Source organism: Silurus meridionalis, chromosome 27 (genome assembly GCF_014805685.1).
Source record: "Silurus meridionalis isolate SWU-2019-XX chromosome 27, ASM1480568v1, whole genome shotgun sequence".
NCBI classification, from domain to species: Eukaryota; Metazoa; Chordata; class Actinopteri; order Siluriformes; family Siluridae; genus Silurus; species Silurus meridionalis.
The window spans coordinates 14,726,264-14,744,623 of NC_060910.1; the positions used below are offsets into that span (position 1 = coordinate 14,726,264).

Consider the following 18,360-nt stretch of genomic DNA (forward strand, 5'->3'; position numbering starts at 1 on the left):
ATTGCCGCTTGGCAGTGGTGGATTGAGGGGACATGGGCAGCCGACCAGGGAGGCATCTTGCTGGAGGTGCGGCACGGGGCGTCCATGCAAAAACAACAAAAATCGATAATTTTTTGTTGTTGTTTACCGCTCATTTGCACTGTCGCGTCAGTTATGATGTCATGGTCGGGTCTCGGAGTGTGCACCCACCGCTCAGATAAGTTCCCTCACTCACACACTCAGAAAGAATAGCCGGTGGTTGAGTGACGTCACATCAGTGAGGAGAACTGAATCCAAATGAAAATTATGGATGACAAAAAGCTCTCAGGAGCCCAATTCTGAAAAAGAGGAAATATGTAGGGGGAAACGTGCAAAAGATAAAGGTGTATATGCAGCTTCATCACTCATCTCGTTCGGAGGATATAAGCGAATGCCTTTAATGAAATAATAACTGTATATCATTTAGGTTATGCACAATGACGTGTATTTAATTACGCATTAAATGCATTTAAGGTGGAATTTATATACGTATAATTCTCTCAGAAATGTATCCAAACTTGTGGACTGCTCTGAGAAAATGTGTTTAACTATTCCACTGAAGCAGAGAGGAGCTTTTCAAAGCTGAAACTAATCAATGAGGAAGCCTTTCGGTCATGCATGAACATACAGTTCAGCGTCAGTTTTGAGAGTAATAAATGATGGAAGAAACTCCTGACTAACTCGCCACATTACCCGTGTTCTTATTCGCGTGATTTTTTTTTTTAAGTCATTGAATAGAGACTCATGATTATTTATTAGATATCAATCAGTGTTTGACTCATTAATATAATTCTATTATAGGTTGCTGTGCTAAGAGTAAAATTAGAGTCTTTTCACATAAACTGAGTTGATTAAGAAAGAGGAAAATCAACAAGACAAAAATAGGACATCATAGTCATAATATATCAAAGTACTTGTATAATTAAGTACATTTGAAGGCAAATACTTTTGTACTTTTATTTAAATGAAAGTTTAATTGGAGCACATTTACTTTTACTGGAGTCATATTTTACCTACTGTATCTTTACTTTTCCTCAAGTACATGATTTGTGTACTGCGTCCACCACTGATGGGTGATGATACAATATTTAGGCCAACAGTGTTAAAATAATGTATATCATATAAACATATATTACAACAAGACTGTTATTTGAATCTGTTTATGCAGCAATCAGAGTCATATTGGTATATAAATTATGCTATAGTTAAATATAACCAGCTTGGTGGTGCGGGGATACCCTTTTTAAAAAAACGTATTAGTTTTAATATTATCTCAAAAAGATTTTAAGCTTGAGACAAATCTTTAAATGTTACTTCGGTGTTTAGAGTGAGATAAGAATGTTGTTTAAAAATGAGAAAAAAATAGAGATGTAATGCAGACTTGGTCTTGGCCCTTGTTGATGAGATATCAACTCATATAAGAATATAAGAAAAATATAAGAATATTTGCAAAGCCCTTTCAAGCAAGCCCTTTCACATAACCCCAATCTTCTCGTTCCTACACTGGCTACCTGTTAAGCTTTAAATCGACTACAAACTACTGCTTCTCACTTACAAAACACTAAATTCCTGTCAGTGTTCGGGGTTCAGACACACTCTCCCAGTTTAAGGTGCAGATTAAAAACGTATCTTTTTAGCAAAGCCTACACGTAATACACATCACATCATATCCTTGTGCTCCAGAATATCTGATCACATGCACATTATCAACTTGTGCTGTTAATATCATGAACAGCAGCTACGCTAATTCCTCTCCACTGCTTCTCTTTCTCTACCCATCCCGAGGCATCCTGAGGTTGCTCCAGCCCCAGTCACGTCCCATCTTATGAAGATTGTACCCTTTAAAGAAGTAGATGCCGACCCCGCAAACATCCTGAACCATCTAGAGACGTACCAGTGCCAATTGGATCCCACTTCATGTGGAGTTTGAAGGAAGAAGAAGAGGATTAAGACTGCGTGGTGGAAGAGTACAGAGACGCAGAAGAGGAAGAGGTATAAGATGCCAAAGATACACAGCGATTCCAGATTAAATTAGGGCCACACTTGTGGATCACGTTATCAATCATGGCCTCACAATGGAAGAGGCTGGTTGAAGGGTGCAGCCAAATGTTGGAAGAACAACTGTGTCATCAATAATTCAAACATTTCGTAGAGAGAACAGGTATGTAATGTACTGTATAGTAAAGTAATACTGTAGATTTACTGTTACATATACTGTAACACACCTTAGGTTTTCCATGCATATAGTATTCTTAGTTATTTACTGTATAAATCAAAATCCTGTGATTCTTATACTTCTATAATTTACAATATATTTTCTCATGTAGGACTGCAAGACAACCTCGCAGGGGTGGCAGAGGGCCCCTTTTCACACCTCAGCAGGAGGAAGCAATTTGCAACATGGTTAGGTACAGTACCATAAGACTAAGGGAGATACAAAGTGCTATTGTTGAAGACAACAGTAAAATATACAATAAAATATACAATTTGTGAGCATTTCAACTATAGATAGGGTCTTAAAAAGACATGTAATCACCATGAAGCAGCTGTACAATGTACCCTTTTTAAAAAAAAATGCTGACAGAGTGAAAGAGCTACAACTCCAGTTTGTACAGGTATGTTGTATACCCACTATACTGTAAGAGTAACTTCTACACATTTGATATTGGTGGAACTTCATAGATCTTTACATTTGATGTAGCTGTAAACAATGACGACAAATACAGTAATTTATGCACACTGTTTTTTCTGGTATATAGCGCATAATGGAAATGGAATCAAGAGAACCACCTCACAACTTCATATACTTGGATGAGGCTGGCTTCAACCTGGCCAAAGGCAGAAGGCGTCGTAGAAATCTAATCGGCCAGAGAGCTACTGTTGATGTCCCAGGCCAACGTGGAGGAAACATCACTGTGTGCTGCTATTTCAGACCAAGGTGTGCTATATATTGTGCTCATATTCCTATTATGGGACCGTACAACACACAGCATCTCCTTACATTCTTAGACAAGCTCTATAGAAATGTCATTTCTGAAGATGAGAGGGACCTCATTCGAGATGATCTACCAAAGTATGTAGTAATTTGTGACCATGTCAGTTTCCATTACTCTGACAACATCAGGCAGTGGTTTGTCCACCACCGCAGGATGCTGATTGAATTCCTTTCACCCTACTCCCCGTTCCTGAACCCAATTGAAGAGTTTTTCTCGGCTTGGAGGTGGAAGGTTTATGATCATCAGCCACATACACGGATGACACTGCTGGCTGCCATGGATGCAGCATGTGAGGACATCTCAGCAGATGCATGCAGAGGCTGGATTAGGCACTCAAGAAGATTCTTTCCACCATGCATAGCAAGGGAAAATATTGTTGTGATGTGGATGAGAATCTGTGGCCTAACAGAGAGGACCGACATGACGCATAGGAAAACTGCCATATAATTTCACCTTTACATTCTGTACATGTGTAGTTTTTCCCACTTTGTCTTTGTCTTTTTCAGGTTTTCATTTGTTGTTAAATAGCCTATGTGTAGTTTCCTTTGTTTTCTGTATGTAAGAGGCTGTATTAAAGTATGTAAGTAATGTATTGACAGTACAGTAAAAATGTGAATACAGTGTGATATCTTGTTTCGATTCTTCCATATACTGTTACGTGGGTCGATGTTGATTGGTTAACTGAGGTTAGATGGAATCAATTAGAAAAATTATCTATTCATACCATGTAAATTACTGTAACACCTGGTTGATGCACAATGGTTTGCAAAAGTAACTTCTTTTTTTTTACCGGAGGGACACCTCAAATTATGACACACACCAGTACGGTAATTTAGTAGTTTCTAGTCATCAAAACCTGACTTGAGTATAATTTAAATAACTAAAACTGAGTATGATGTTCTACTGACAACATGACTAATCATTTTGCCTGTCACGTTCACATTGTTGAAAAAATGACATGGGATTCTGCTTTCTCTGACACAATGATTGATGAAAAAACACGCTTTTGCATGATAGACAAAGCATTTTGAGCAGGTGACGCGTATTTTCCAGTTATCCACTATGTTGTGCAGTTTGTATGTGTTTTAAGAAATGCACTTGAGATCTGCAAACTTCAATTCTGATCTAAGAAATGACTGAAAGCAGTTGAGAAAAACTGTAAAGGCTCTGGCATGGAGAAGCTGGTGTTGGATCTGTGATGATCACAAATGTTGAGCTATTTTATGAGTTGCTCAGTAGCTCCTAGTTTTATAACCACAATCACTAAAAGACTGTAGAAGGATCATTACTCATAATCTTACACGCCAGTGCTCATGTTAGTTTTCACTCTCCAGTGTTCTGTATTGTTGAAAGATTTATAATCACACTCTTGATGTCACCCAAATGATGATGGTTCCCCTTTGGAGTCTGGTTTCTCTCAAGGTATCTTCCTCATAACATCTAAGGGAGTTTTTCCTTGCCACAGTTGCCACGGCTGCTCATCAGGGATAAATACACACCATTCACCTTAAACTGTTAATTTCTGTAAAGCTGCTTTGAGACAATGTCTGTTGTGAAAAGCGCTATAGAAATAAACTTGACTTGACAGTAGGGATTTAAAATTTATGTTTGGCCATACACACATCACTGATAATATCTGTTTACCAATAACTGATCACCATTGTTGTCCTCAAACTTCTGTGATCTTGTTTTTGCTATATTTAGAAGTAATGAAGTGAGTTACTTGATGACTATTTGACTTTCAAAAATCACTGTTTTGTCTGTGTTCCTAGTAGGTGTAAACAAATAATTGTTAATCTTTTTTTGTGTTATAAAAGTATTTTGTCTATTCAAAATGTCTTCAGAAAATCAACTATCATCATAATTTAATTAGTGTTTTGATAATGAATCATTAAAAGTACAAAGAATTCAACCCAGCCATTAGGGAGGCACAAGCCAGTGCATTCTTAATGCCGGTCCCATGCCCGGGTAAATGGGGAGGGTTGCGTTAGGAAGGGCATCCAGCGTAAAACGTGCCAAATCAAATATGTGGATCACAAATGAGAATTTCATACCGGATCGGTCGAGGCCCGGGTTAACAACGACCGCCACAGGTATCGTTAGCCGACAGGGTACCCGTGGAAATTGGGCTACTGTTGGCCGAAGGAGGAGAAGGAGAGGAGGAAGACGTCTACAGAGACGACAGAAAAAGGAGAAGTGTAGGAGAGTGGAGGTTCGGGTTGGTACTTTAAATGTTGGTACTATGATGGGTAAAGGGAGAGAGATAGCTGATATGATGGAGAGGAGAAAGGTAGATATGTTGTGTGTTCAGGAGACCAAGTGGAAAGGGAGTAAGGCCAGGAACATTGGAGGTGGGTTCAAACTGTTCTATCATGGTGTGGATGGAAAGAGAAATGGTGTAGGGGTGATTCTGAGTGAAGAGTACAGTAAGAGTGTAGTGGAGGTGAAGAGAGTTTCTGAACGTGAAGCTGGAAGTTGAAGGGATGATGATAAATGTCATCAGTGCCTATGCTCCACAAGTTGGCTGTGAGATGGAGGAGAAGGAAAGATTCTGGAGTGAATTAGATGAAGTGGTAGATGGTGTACCTAGGAAAGAACAATTGGTGATTGGGGCAGATTTTAATGGGCATGTTGGTGAAGGGAACAGAGGTGATGAGGAGGTGATGGGTTGGTATGGCCTTAAGGAGAGGAATGTGGAAGGGCAGATGGTGGTAGATTTTGCTAAAAGGATGGAAATGGCAGTGGTGAACACTTATTTTAAGAAGAAGGAGGATCATAGGATGACATATAAGAGTGGAGGAAGGTGCACACAGGTGGACTATGTTCTATGCAGAAGATGCAACCTGAAGGAAATTGGAGACTGTAAGGTTGGCAGGAGACAGTGTAGCTAGACAGCATCGGATGGTGGTCTGTAGGATGGTTTTGGAGGCGAAGAAGAAGAGAAGGAGAGTGAGGACTGAAAGAAGAATAAGATGGTGGAAACTGAAGGAGGAAGAGTGTAGTGTGAGGTTCAGGGAAGAGGTCAGACAGGGGCTCGGTGGTGGTGAAGAGGTGTTGGGTGATTGGGAAACTACTGCAGGAGTGATGAGGGAGGCAGCTAGAAAAGTACTTGGTGTGACATCTGGAAATAGAAAGGAAGACAAGGAGACGTGGTGGTGGAATGAGGAAGTGCAGGAGAGCATAAGGAGAAAGAGGTTGGCAAAACAGAAGTGGGATAGACAGAGTGATGAGAAAAGTAGGCAGGAGTACAAGGAGATGCGGCAGCAGGTAAAGAGGATGTGGCGAAAGCAAAGAAAAGGCATATGAGGAGCTGTATGAGAGGTTGGACACTAAGGAAGGAGAAAAGGATTTATACCGATTGGCCAGGCAGAGGGACCGAGCTGGAAGGATGTGCTGCAAGTTAGAGCAATAAAGGATGGAGAGGGAAATGTGTTGACTAGTTGAGGAGAGTGTGTTGAGAAGGTGAAGGGAGTATTTTGAGCAACTGATGAATGAGAAAAATCAGAGAGAGAGAAGGTTGAATGATGTGGAGTTGGTAAAGCAGGATGTAGATAGGATTAGTAAGGAGGAAGTGAGAGCAGCAATTAAGAGGATAAAGAGTAAAAAGTCGGTTGGACCAGATGACATACCTGTAGAAGCATGGAGATGTTTAGGAGAGATGGCAGTGCCGTTTTTAACCAGATTGTTTAACAAGATTTTGGAAGGTGGGAGGATGCCTGAGGAATGGAGAAGGAGTGTGCTGGTACCGATCTTTAAGAATAAGGGAGATGTGCAGACCTGCAGTAACTACAGGGGAATTAAGTTGATCAGTCACACCATGAAGTTATGGAAAAGAGTAGTGGAAGACAGGCTGAGAGAAGAGGTGACCATCTGTGAGCAACAGTATGGTTTCATGCCGAGGAAGAGCACCACAGATGCCTTATTTGCTTTGAGGATGTTGATGGAGAAGTATAGAGAAGGACAGAAGGAATTGCATTGTGTATTTGTGGATTTAGAGAAAGCATACGACAGGGTGCCGAGAGAGGAGATGTGGTACTGTATGAGGAAGTCAGGTGTGTCAGAGAAGTATGTGAGGGTGGTGCAGGACATGTATGACGACAGTGTGACAGCAGTGAAGTGTGCAGTAGGAACGACAGACTGGTTCAGGGTGAGGGTTGGACTACATCAAGGATCGGCCCTGAGCCCTTTCCTGTTTGCAGTGGTGATGGACAGGTTGACGGACGAGGTCAGACAGGAGTCTCCTGACTATGATGTTTGGATGATATTGTGATTTGTGGTGAGAGTAGGGAGCAGGTTGAGAAGAGCCTGGAGAGGTGGAGATATGCGCTGGAGAGAAGGGGAATGAAAGTCAGTAGGAGTAAGACAGAGTACATGTGTGTGAATGAGAGGGAGGGCAGTGGAGTGGTGCGGTTGCAGGAGAAGAGGTGGAGAAGGTGGAGGAGTTCAGGTACCTGGGGTCAACAGTGCAAAGTAATGGAGAGTGTGTTAGGGAAGTAAAGAAAAGAGTGCAGGCAGGGTGGAGTGGGTGGAGAAGAGTGACAGGAGTGATTTGTGATAGTAGGGTATCTGCAAGAATGAAAGGGAAAGTTTATAAGACTGTGGTGAGACCTGCGATGTTGTATGGATTAGAGACAGTGGCATTGAGTAGAAGACAGGAGTTGGAGCTGGAGGTAGCAGAGCTGAAGATGTTAAGGTTTTCGTTGGGAGTGACGAGGATGGACAAGATCAGAAATGAGTTTATTAGAGGGACAGCGCATGTAGGATGTTTTAGTGACAAGGTGAGGGAGGCGAGATTGAGATGGTTTGGACAAGTGCAGAGGAGGGACATGAATTATATTTGTAGAAGAATGCTGAGGATGGAGCCACCAGGTAGGAGGAAAAGAGGAAGGCCAAGGAGGAGGTTCATGGATGTGGTGAGGGAAGACATGCGGGTAGTTGGTGTGAAAGAGGCAGATGTAGAGGACAGGGTGGTATGGAGACGGATGATCCGCTGTGGCGACCCCTAATGGGAGCAGCCGAAAGAAGAAGAAGAAGAAGAAAAGTACAAAGAATTCAATTAAATCTGGTGACTTTTTTTCCTTTTAGCTACTTTTGCTACTGAACAACTGGTGACAGCTAAAAGTGCGCAGTTGATTTATATAAATATAGAAATGGACTTTGAAAGTAATCCATGTATAAAATTGTATTTATTTATTAAAATGTATTTATTGTCAGCTACATAAGAAAATCAACACACATTTATCATTAGTGAGTTTCCTAATGCATAACTTTATAAAGACTAAGTCTTCAGCTATCAAATGATATAAATTTTTTATGGATTTTCATGAAGACCACATTTTTAGTGTAAACTGTCCTACAAATGAATAATAAATAAATTCATATATATCCAGCTTCACATTTATGGCCCACTCTCAGGGCAAGTTCTCAAATTTCATGGATCTTTAACATTCACCATCAAAAATCCAGGGGAATGTTCCAACTGTAAATCAAAATCTTTCACACACAAGGTAGAATTTCTTAGAACTTTTTTGATAATATATAAGATTATATAACATTAAAAGCAGAAATAGACAAGAGGAATATTCACATAATCTTTAAAGCAATTCAAGAAGTAGATCAGTAACACATTTTACACAATTTCAAAAGCAGAGAAACACTTTTTTTCAATGAAAGATATTTTTTTCAGAATCCTCAAGGTTAGGGCTTTAAATGATCTGGATATACTTGTACATGCCCAGTGAAGTGTTCCTCTACCTGTTAATTCCTAGTCTCTTCTGAAAAGTATCACCGTCTCTCTTGGTTGCTTGCTAATGGAAATAAAAGGATTGTAGGTAAATATGGGGAGTGAGTCGGTAAATATGGCAGTTAAATAGAGTGTACATGTAATATGTCAAAATTTAAATTATTAAATGTTTGTAACTTTTTGTGTGTATTAAAATTACACGAAAGTGTGTTAAATTGAAAAATTGAATTATTAAAAGCAATAGCTTACAGCAAAAGCAATCGAGCTTACCTTATTGAGTTCTTTGTGCTTATCCTTGCTGACAATTTCTTCTAAAATCTCTCCATCTCCTCTCACAAGCCTATGAGTCAATAGATATTCACTCCAGTTCATCATCTCTGAGTTCAGTGAATGAGTAAGTATTACTTCTTTTATTAATAGCTTATTACGTTTTTTTCATATCTAGGTAGTTTGTGCTAGTGAGCGAATTACACACCTGGTACGTCCTGTCTCCAGGTCAACAACTCTGCGAATAACACTCTGTCTGGCTTCATACTCCTCTTTTGTCAATGGCCTCTTGGTGGTAAAACTGGCCTTCTGTTCATCAGTCATCACTGAAGTAAACAAAATGACATGTGTCATGACATCTGTAATGTTGACACATTTTAATCCCTTAGAAAATAGACATGTAGCACTGATGGCAAACAAATTATATATAGTTTAAAAAAGCTCCCTCACCTGGACCATGTTCTGTGGCATCATCATTTTGCCATGTTTCTAAATATGACTGAGGACTTTCGATTTGAACAGGAAGCGGAACCGGGATCATCAATGGAGCTGTATTTGCTGCTGCCTCAGCTTTAGCTGCTAACTTCATCTTTTTAAGCCGTTTCTTCTCCTTTTTCACCTTCTTCTTTTCCTTTGCTTTAATTTTCTTCAGTTGCTTCTTGGCCTTTTTATGTTTCCTCCTCTTGGCCTTTTCATCACTGGATGAAGATGATGATGAACTGCTTGATGAAGTGGAAGAATGTCGCTTTCTCTTTTGCTTTTTCTTCTCTGCTTTACAATCTAAATAAAAGTGCATTACAGTAAAATACATTTATTTAAAATACACAAATATGCTAAAAAATGATGTAGACTAACATTCCTAATGCAGGAAAAAGTTTAGTCACCCTAAAAATGTGAGGCAGGTGAATAAAGGGTTAAAACTAGTCTAACAGAATCACTGTTCTACGTCGCTATGGATAAGGGTGTCTGCTACATGCCATAAATGTAAATGTAACAGGACCAGGTGTAATGTAATAGATATATTGAAAATATGTTTATGGATAATTGTAACAACGTTTATCTTAAAATTGGGCTACCTTTTTCCTTTTTTCACTACATGTATCCAATCAGGTCCATACAATTTTTAGAATTATGCCTGTTTACACCACCTCAGTGAATTTCTAATGAAGCAATCAATAAGCAATTGAAGTGCATATTCTAGCTTTAGTTCATGGAGTTTAACAAAACCATTTACAAATGATAAAAAATGCTTTACCTCTAACATTGTCCCTAAAATGTATGTCCCCCCTTTTTATTTTTCAGTATCAAAATAAATGTTGAAAAATAACAATTATTTAAGATTATTTTTAAACCTTGGCTGCAAAATTCTTTGCATTTTGCAACTGCCTTAATTCTTTAACCCATAGACACCAAAAACTGAGCCTCCTTTCTTAAGAAAGAGGCCATTATACAGCCTCTAATGGAGCTGCCTCAAATTACTAATTGATTGTAAGTCTTAAGTGAAAACATGCTCAACTGGGTTGAAATCAGAGGAAAGAGGGTACTCTCACAGTAACTTTGGGTAGAAAGCATCTCTCTAAAGTACAACCTCAGCTCCAAAAAGTTGAGATGCTGTGTAAAATGTAAATAAATAAATAAATAAATAAATAAATAAGTGCAGTTTACTAATATGGTCATCATGAATTGTATGGCAACACATTTTAAGGCTGAAAAAGTAAGTGTTACTAAATATAAACAGCTGGAAGAACATTTTGTGAAAAACTAATTAGATTAAATCTGAAACAGGTCAATAACATGACTGGGTATAAAAGAGTATCTTAAAGATGTAAAGTCTATCAGGAGATGAAAAAAAAAATCTATGAAAAACTGTGGAACATTTATCTGAAATTGTTCCACAATTTGTTGATGCAGTTTTTCATAGATTAAAAATAATAATAATAAATTGCAAAGATTAAAAATCTCATCTACATCATATCATTAAAATATTCAGAGAATCTGAAATAATCTCTGTGCATAAAAAGACAAGCACAAAAATTCATATTGGACATCCTGTCCAGAATCTTTTGAGACGTTGCTGCATTTAAATTAAAAATTGCCTTTTTACTTAAAATGGTACATTTCCTCAGTTTCAACATTTGATATGTTTTCTATGTAATACTGTGTTCTACTGTACATTCGGTTTCATTTGTTACATTCTACACAGCATCCCAACTTTTTTTTTTTTATTAGGGTTTTAGCTCTGTATACTGTATTTGTAACAGATTCAACCGCTATATTCCCGCCAGGCCACAAGGGGGAACAGTCACCTGTATATTGACCCAGGATATCGGTTCAATTTAAAATGTAAAAAGCAAAATGGCGATCCAATATTCAAAATGGCAATTTATTTCTTTATTTAAATGTAAATTTTCCGTTACCATATGTGCAAAGTTTGGTGCAAAAGGAAAATGAAATTATAAAATTTTTTAACCAGTAGTTTTACGAGTAAATTAAATAATAATTTTATAATAATAACACATTTTATAAAAATTAAATGAAATTTTAAAAAATGTATTCCCCAAATTGATTTGATATGTGTAATATGTCCAAGTAGTAATGGTTGCAATTTTGCATATTACAGAATTAATAGAACTGTGCTACCGATATGCGTCCTTACTAGCAGCAGTCTGAGCAGCCACTTGCATTGGGTGCCGTAAAGCCTTTATCACAACAATTGAACCTCTCTGTTTAAAGTTCTTGATGATCCAATAAATGGTTGATTTGGGTGCAATCTTACTAGCAGCAATATCCTCGCCTGTGAATCCCTTTTTTGTGGAAAGCAGTGATTACTGCACTTTAAACCCCAGCCATTAGGGTTGCACAAGACAGTGCACTCTTAGTGCCGGTCCCAAGCCCGGATAAATGGGGAGGGTTGCGTTAGGAAGGGCATCCAGTTTAAAAATGTGCCAAATGCCAAATCGAACATGCGGATCATGAATACGGATGAGCCGCTCTGACGACCCCTAATGGGAGAAGCCGAATGACCGTTTTTTTAGTGATGACTGCACTTTTGTTCTTTCGCATAACCATGGGCGAACAGAGGACAAACAATGATTTTTCATCGCAAAAAGAGACTTTACAATTAATTGCAATTCTGCTCATAACATTCTGGATTATATGCAAATTGGCATCATAAAACCGAGGCAGCAGACTTAATTAATATTTAACATTTGTGTCATTCTCAAAACTTCTGGCCTCAGCTTTACATGCTCATGCTATAAGACTGCTTCTAAGTTTGACAAAATTTTTTCCATAAAAATAGCTGTAATTTATTTTACATTCTTCGATCACATCATAATTAATTTCAAAACCATTGTGGTAATGTACAGAGGCAAAATTACAAAACTGTCAATTGAATTGAGTGTGAACTTCTAGATGCTTTGTTTAGCCACCATCGAAATGCATCAATAGCAGAGGTAGTTTAAACATGTGGAATAAAACAGCACTTTACATTAAACAGAGTTTTTAATACTGCAGTTTTTACACTGTGACTGACTGATAGATGTTTCATTTGGATTTCGGTCATAGAGCAATTAATACAATTTGTTGCATAAATATGGATTTACAAGAGCATCTGTTCATAATATCCATTATTAATGGGAATCTTTGTTATATTTTCAACCAATTGTCATATTAATATTATTTAACTCTAATAACATTATAATTTATTAGAACAATGTCAAATCACTGTCTAACTAAGTCACATGGATTTGTACATTTCCATTAAAGGCTCTGGCAAATCTAGGCTTTAATCCTGATAATACAGACTTCCTTATTATTAGATTGTATCTTGTTATACTTTTAAAATAAACATACAATATTATACAATAAAAAAGGTCAATTTATGGACTAGTCAAATGTCCAAAAACTTTTTGATTAGACAAAATAGACTGATGGAAAACTGCAAAATACCTGCACTTTGACTCTTGCTGCAACTATGGCCACGTTTCTTGCTAGGGCTTGGTCTTGCAGTGCTAGAGCTGGAAGATGAAGAGCTAGATCTGTGACGTTTCTTTGATGATCTTCGCTCTTTTACGTGTCTACTCACATACATCTCAGAAGATCTGCTGCGGGACCGACTTCGCCCCATTGTGATCTGTAATTTTTGCAAATGAGATGCAAAGCTCTTATTATTAATCTTGAATGCTCAGGTTAAACACATTTTGATTGTATTTGTGTGTAGCTGCTCAGATATGAAAACCAACTTATTATCTGTGTAAAGCTGGTTTGTTACAATTTTCATTGTTAAAAGCGCTATACAAATAAAAATGAATTGAACTGAATTGAAGCTACAGATGCACCGTTCTTCTGTTGGTGTTGCTTCCAGAGGCAGTCTGGAATATCTGTAGTAAATCATACAGTGGATAGCCAGTGTTTGTCACTGATCTTTTTTTAAGTAGGACCATGCAGGTAGGATGTTTTGAAGATATGTGGGGTATATCGGTAGAAGAATACTGAGGAGCCGGCAGAAAGGAGGAATAGAAGGAGGCTAAGGAGGAGGTTTATGAACGTGGAGAAAGAAGACATGCAGGTGGTTAATTTGAAAGAGGCAAATGTAGAAGACAGAGAGATATGGAGATGGATGATCCGCTGTGGCGACCACTAACAGGAGCATCTGAAAGAAGTAGTTGTTCACATACATAAATTAGGCCATATAATACATACTGCATAATACTTCTGTACATTTTTCTGGATAAGAAAATCCACCAAAGGCTACAAATTTCCTTTTTCTAAGTAGCCCATACATTTTCTATAAGATTCAACCGAAGGATATGTAATGGGCGGTCAAATACTTTCAAACTTTCTAAGAGGAAACAGATTTGTGGAGTTAATTTTTTTTTTATTTAAGTCTTGGCTGAGGGACTTGGTTAGAGACACATTTACAGGAAAATCCATGTTCTCTCATGTGAACTGAATTCTTTCGGCTTCTCCCTTTAGGGGTCGCCACAGCGGATCCTCCGCATGTTTGATTTGGCACGTTTTTACTCTGGATGCCCTTCCTAACGCAACCCTCCCCAATTTATCCGGGCTTGGAACCGGCACTGAGAGTGGCTGGGGATGGTTCCCTGACCGGGGATTGAACCCGGGCTGCAGCGGAGAGAGCGCCACATCCTAACCACTAGACCACCAGGGAACCTTCTGATGTGAACTTAATAAATGCCCTAATTAATTTTTCTTTAAAACCCAGCCTATCAACAAATCCTAGTTGCGTATCTGAACAGACATTAGTAACTGTCCTGCTTTCTAAAACATTTGGGATTTTTGGTCATTAAAATTAGTACATTTTGACCATATAGTGTTTATTGTCTTGTCCTTTAAAAAAATCACTGTTTTATATTGATATATGCAACACATTATTTATGTGACAAATAATGAATGGCATCAACAAATACATTTTTCATAACCGAACGTGAATGGAATTTACTAAGCAGCTTTTTACTCCAATATATTTCACATGACAATGAGCATTACCAACTACAATTTTGTAACCAGCTTTTTAATGTAAAAAGATTACAAATAAAATCTATTGTTAAATAACAATATTAAATTTTTTTTTATAAAAATGATATTTTCTTAAATGAAATAAAAATCTCGCCCGTCTCCGAGACTGAGAGATGCATCAAATCACAGCAGAATATTTGGTTTTACTTTACAATTATTTACTTTAATTTTATTTTTCCATTGAATACTAATAGTTCTTCTTCTTTGTGACATGATACTGTAAATTTTTTTGTTAACTAAAGATCCCTTTACTAATTTACTCTTTCTTACAAACGTGTTTGATCTTCGTTTCATTTTGGCGTGTTGAAAGTTGTTGTGTTGATGGTTAATGCAGTGTTGATGTGTACAATCTGATTTACATTTTAAATTTTTTGATTTACAAATCAACAATTTTGGGATTTTTACTAACGTGTCTTGGTGTTGAGGTCGAGTACATCTTTGTGTCTACGTTCAATACGAGTCAAATATCCAAATACTGTTCGAATCAGATACTATATAAGATACAAGACTTTTACTCAAGTCATATTTGAATGGGTAACTTTGACTTGTATTTTGCAGTAAGAGCTCAATACTTTTACTCAAGTAAAATTTCCAGGTACATGTTACACCTCTTTATATTATATGAACACGTGTGTGTTCCTTCAAAATCGAGCCTATCAACAAACACCATTCCCGCAACAGAACTTTAAACCTCTTTTTATATTAATGATCGATATATTCTATATTATTAAACAGTGTGAACACATATCAAAAGGACGCACTCAGTGATCCAGTTCCTCCATGACGAACCTGAAGGTACAGTAATAAACTCAACTGCTCTGTTTCGAAAGCGATATTCTTCCGAAGAGGTTTGCGATTCTCGATATAAACAATATAAACAATGTAAGCATGAATATACTGTTTCCCCACATTTAACTACCACTCTGTAGTCACATACCAGAACTGAAGCAAAAATCCACAATAAAGAAAGTAAAGAACAGGTCAAATGTATTTTCCTCTTTTGTGCTAGCGCATTGTGTCCATACTGGGAGAGGGCTCTTAATTTGCTTACCAACTCAACTTCCGTTCAGGTAAAGAAAATATTTCAAAATTCAAGTTCTAATAACGTTGACGCTATTTGTTTATGATCCAATTTCTGCAGTTGGCCAGTTTTAGAAGTGGCTATGTAAAGTGCACATTACAGTGTCATAACTTAAATTATTTTGATGTATTTTTCCCCCAAATCTTTTTCAGCCTAATCAGAGTACACAAGTCTTTTTTTTTTTTTTGCAAATTTGTCATAAAAATATACAAAAAGAACAGACACAATTGTGTGGAATTATAACAGTATTGCATCCTTTCACAAAGATAATTTGAAAAGGCCTCACAGGTCACAATAGCTTTGGAGATCTTTAAAGATGAAATAACTTGGATATAATATAGAAGAGTTGTACAGAACAGTTCTGCATTTAAGGACCTTTCATTGAACTGTACACCTGAAGAATGATGGACCAGTAATGAATAGACATTCAGCACCACCCAGACGGAGACAGTTCCCTTTTGAGTCTGGTTCCTCCTCATACCGTCTCAGGGAGATTTTCCTAACAAAAGTGGCCACTGGCTCATTTATTAGGGTTAAACCTATAAGAATAAACTTATAAAGAACAAACATACACGCACTAAACTTATAAATTCCAACTTTATAACTTCTTCATCTCTGTGAAGCTGCTTTGGGAAAATTGGTCCATTGGTAAAAGTGCTATATAACTGAATTGAATTGAATAGTTACAGGCTTTTTCTTTTTTAATTTTTGGAAAGAAGACAATGAAAGACATAAGAAAAACCCCTACACAGGGTTTCAAATTAATCTTAAGAGTTTAAATGTCTCCCCTAGATGTATAACAGCTCTGTTAGGAAGGCATCCATAACAAAGGAGAATTCTTTAGGGGGTTCAGAGAAATTTTATTTGTGTACAAAGTAGTTGTAACAGAGTCAAAATTTCCTTCTAAAATCAACTGTTGAAAAGCAAAGTGTATTTCAATATTAAATGTCACAGATGTTAAAAAAAAGAATACAAAGTTATTATGGTATGTAATGGCAGTTATCGTGTTTGAAAATTAAAGATCAAGCAAGCAATGCTATTCTATGGAATTTAGATAAAGTGTAAGAGATTATAATAATATTATACTTACAAATCAGTATAAAGTGCAACCCACCTAGCTTGTAAAAGTAGTATGGTAGATAAAGATCCAGACTGAATATGGATTATATGTTAATCATCTTATCCAGAGGCTCCCACACTTTTTTCTATGAAGGACCTAAAATCAAACTTGATTGAGGGCCGTGGGCTGATAATAGATGTTGCTTTATACCTTGTAACTTTATTAATTATAATAATTTGCATAATTTTAACATTATATAAAAAATGTATTAAAATAATTAAAGTTGCCATGGTCCCTCTCATTTCTTATTTAATATTTTAAAATAAATAAATAAAGAGAAAACATGACTAAGTTATCATTCTGGATCGGTCGAGGCCTGGGTTACCAACAACCGCCACAGGTATCATTAGTCAACAGGGTACTGGTGGAAATTGGGCTACTGTTGGCCGAAGGGGGAGAAGGAGAGGAGAAGGACGTCTACAAAGACGGCATGGAAAGAAGAAGTGTAGAAGAGTGGAGGTTATGGCAGGCACTTTAAATGTTGGTACTATGACGGGTAAAGGGAGAGAGATAGCTGATATGATGGAGAGGAGAAAGGTAGTTATGTTGTGTGTTCAGGAGACCAAGTCGAAAGGTAGTAAGACCAAGAGCATTGGAGGTGGGTTTAAACTGTTCTTTCATGGTGTGGATGGAAAGAGAAATGGTGTAGAAGTGATTCTGAGGGAAGAGTTTAGTAAGAGTGTAGTGGAGGTGAAGAGGATTAGATAAATGTTAAATGATAAATGTAATCAGTGCTTATGCTCCACAAATGGGTTACTAGATGGAGAAGAAGGAAACATTCTGGAGTAAATTAGATGGAGTGGTAGAAGGTGTACCAAGGAAAGAATGATTGGGGCAGACTTTAATGGGCATGTAGGTGAAGGGAACAGAGTTGATGAGGAGGTGATAGGTAGGTATGGTCTTAAGGAGAAGAATGTGAAAGGGCAAATGGAGGTAGATTTTTCTAAAAGGATGGAAATGGTAGTGGTGAACACTTACTTTAAGAAGAAGGAGTAGCATAGAGTGACATATAGGAGTGGAGGAATGTGTAACTAACTATGCATAACTAACTGCATGCAGGTAGTTGGACAGGGTAGTATGGAGATGGTTGATCAGCTGTGGCGACCCCTAATGGAAACAGCCAAACGAAGAAGAAGAAAAAGAATAAGTAACCTCTAACAAGAGACATGAAGCTGCTCTTTATTTTTTAAAAGTTTTTCCAAATTGCATCTTCCCCCTTTATTTTTTTATATATGTGATGCAATGGCGGTTCTAGTTTGAATGGAGCCCTGGGCGAACCACATCAGGACCCTCACCCACCCTGATGCCACCTAAAAAATAACCATTAACAATCCAAATAAAATTTTCACTACAAATTAATTCCCCTAAAACCTGAACTTTCTTGCTTTCTTTGATGCAAAGTTATCAATTATATAATCAGAGCAAATCTGACTAGCAACTGTATGCTTGATACGTTTTAGCTTTAAAAAGCTCCTCTCTGCTTCAGCTACCGGCACTGGAAGTATAATACATGTTCTTAGAGCAGTCCACAAACTAGGATACATTTCTGAGAACCTGTTCATGTATAAATAACAGCAGCTCAAGCAGGATCATG

The 18,360-nt window shown here is 37.5% G+C and overlaps 1 protein-coding gene across 2 annotated transcripts; it reads right to left on the minus strand.

Annotated features, from left to right (window-relative positions):
- Positions 1 to 268: 268 nt before the first annotated feature.
- Positions 269 to 15,608, minus strand: arl6ip4 (ADP-ribosylation factor-like 6 interacting protein 4). Of its 2 annotated transcripts, none has more exons than XM_046842079.1 (7): positions 15,503 to 15,608; positions 12,976 to 13,159; positions 9,475 to 9,804; positions 9,233 to 9,350; positions 9,028 to 9,097; positions 8,769 to 8,821; positions 269 to 317 (listed from the first exon to the last, which is right to left on the minus strand). In XM_046842079.1, exons 2-7 carry the CDS (start codon positions 13,151 to 13,153, stop codon positions 284 to 286), a joined length of 783 nt encoding a protein of 260 aa, XP_046698035.1. In that variant the 5' UTR covers positions 13,154 to 13,159; positions 15,503 to 15,608; the 3' UTR covers positions 269 to 283. The 2 variants fall into 2 exon arrangements, with proteins under 2 accessions (XP_046698035.1, XP_046698036.1); XM_046842080.1 differs by lacking the exon at positions 269 to 317 and adding an exon at positions 8,184 to 8,507.
- Positions 15,609 to 18,360: the final 2,752 nt, after the last annotated feature.

Excerpts from the sequence above, each read along its gene's own strand:
- arl6ip4 (XM_046842079.1), bottom strand. The coding sequence starts at position 13,153 with ATGGGGCGAAGTCGGTCCCGCAGCAGATCTTCTGAGATGTATGTGAGT. Across the intron at positions 9,805-12,975 it reads CAGCAAGAGTCAAAGTGCAG|ATTGTAAAGCAGAGAAGAAA; the intron begins GTATTTTGCAGT and ends ACTTTTATTTAG. Across the intron at positions 9,351-9,474 it reads TGCCACAGAACATGGTCCAG|TGATGACTGATGAACAGAAG; the intron begins GTGAGGGAGCTT and ends TGTTTACTTCAG.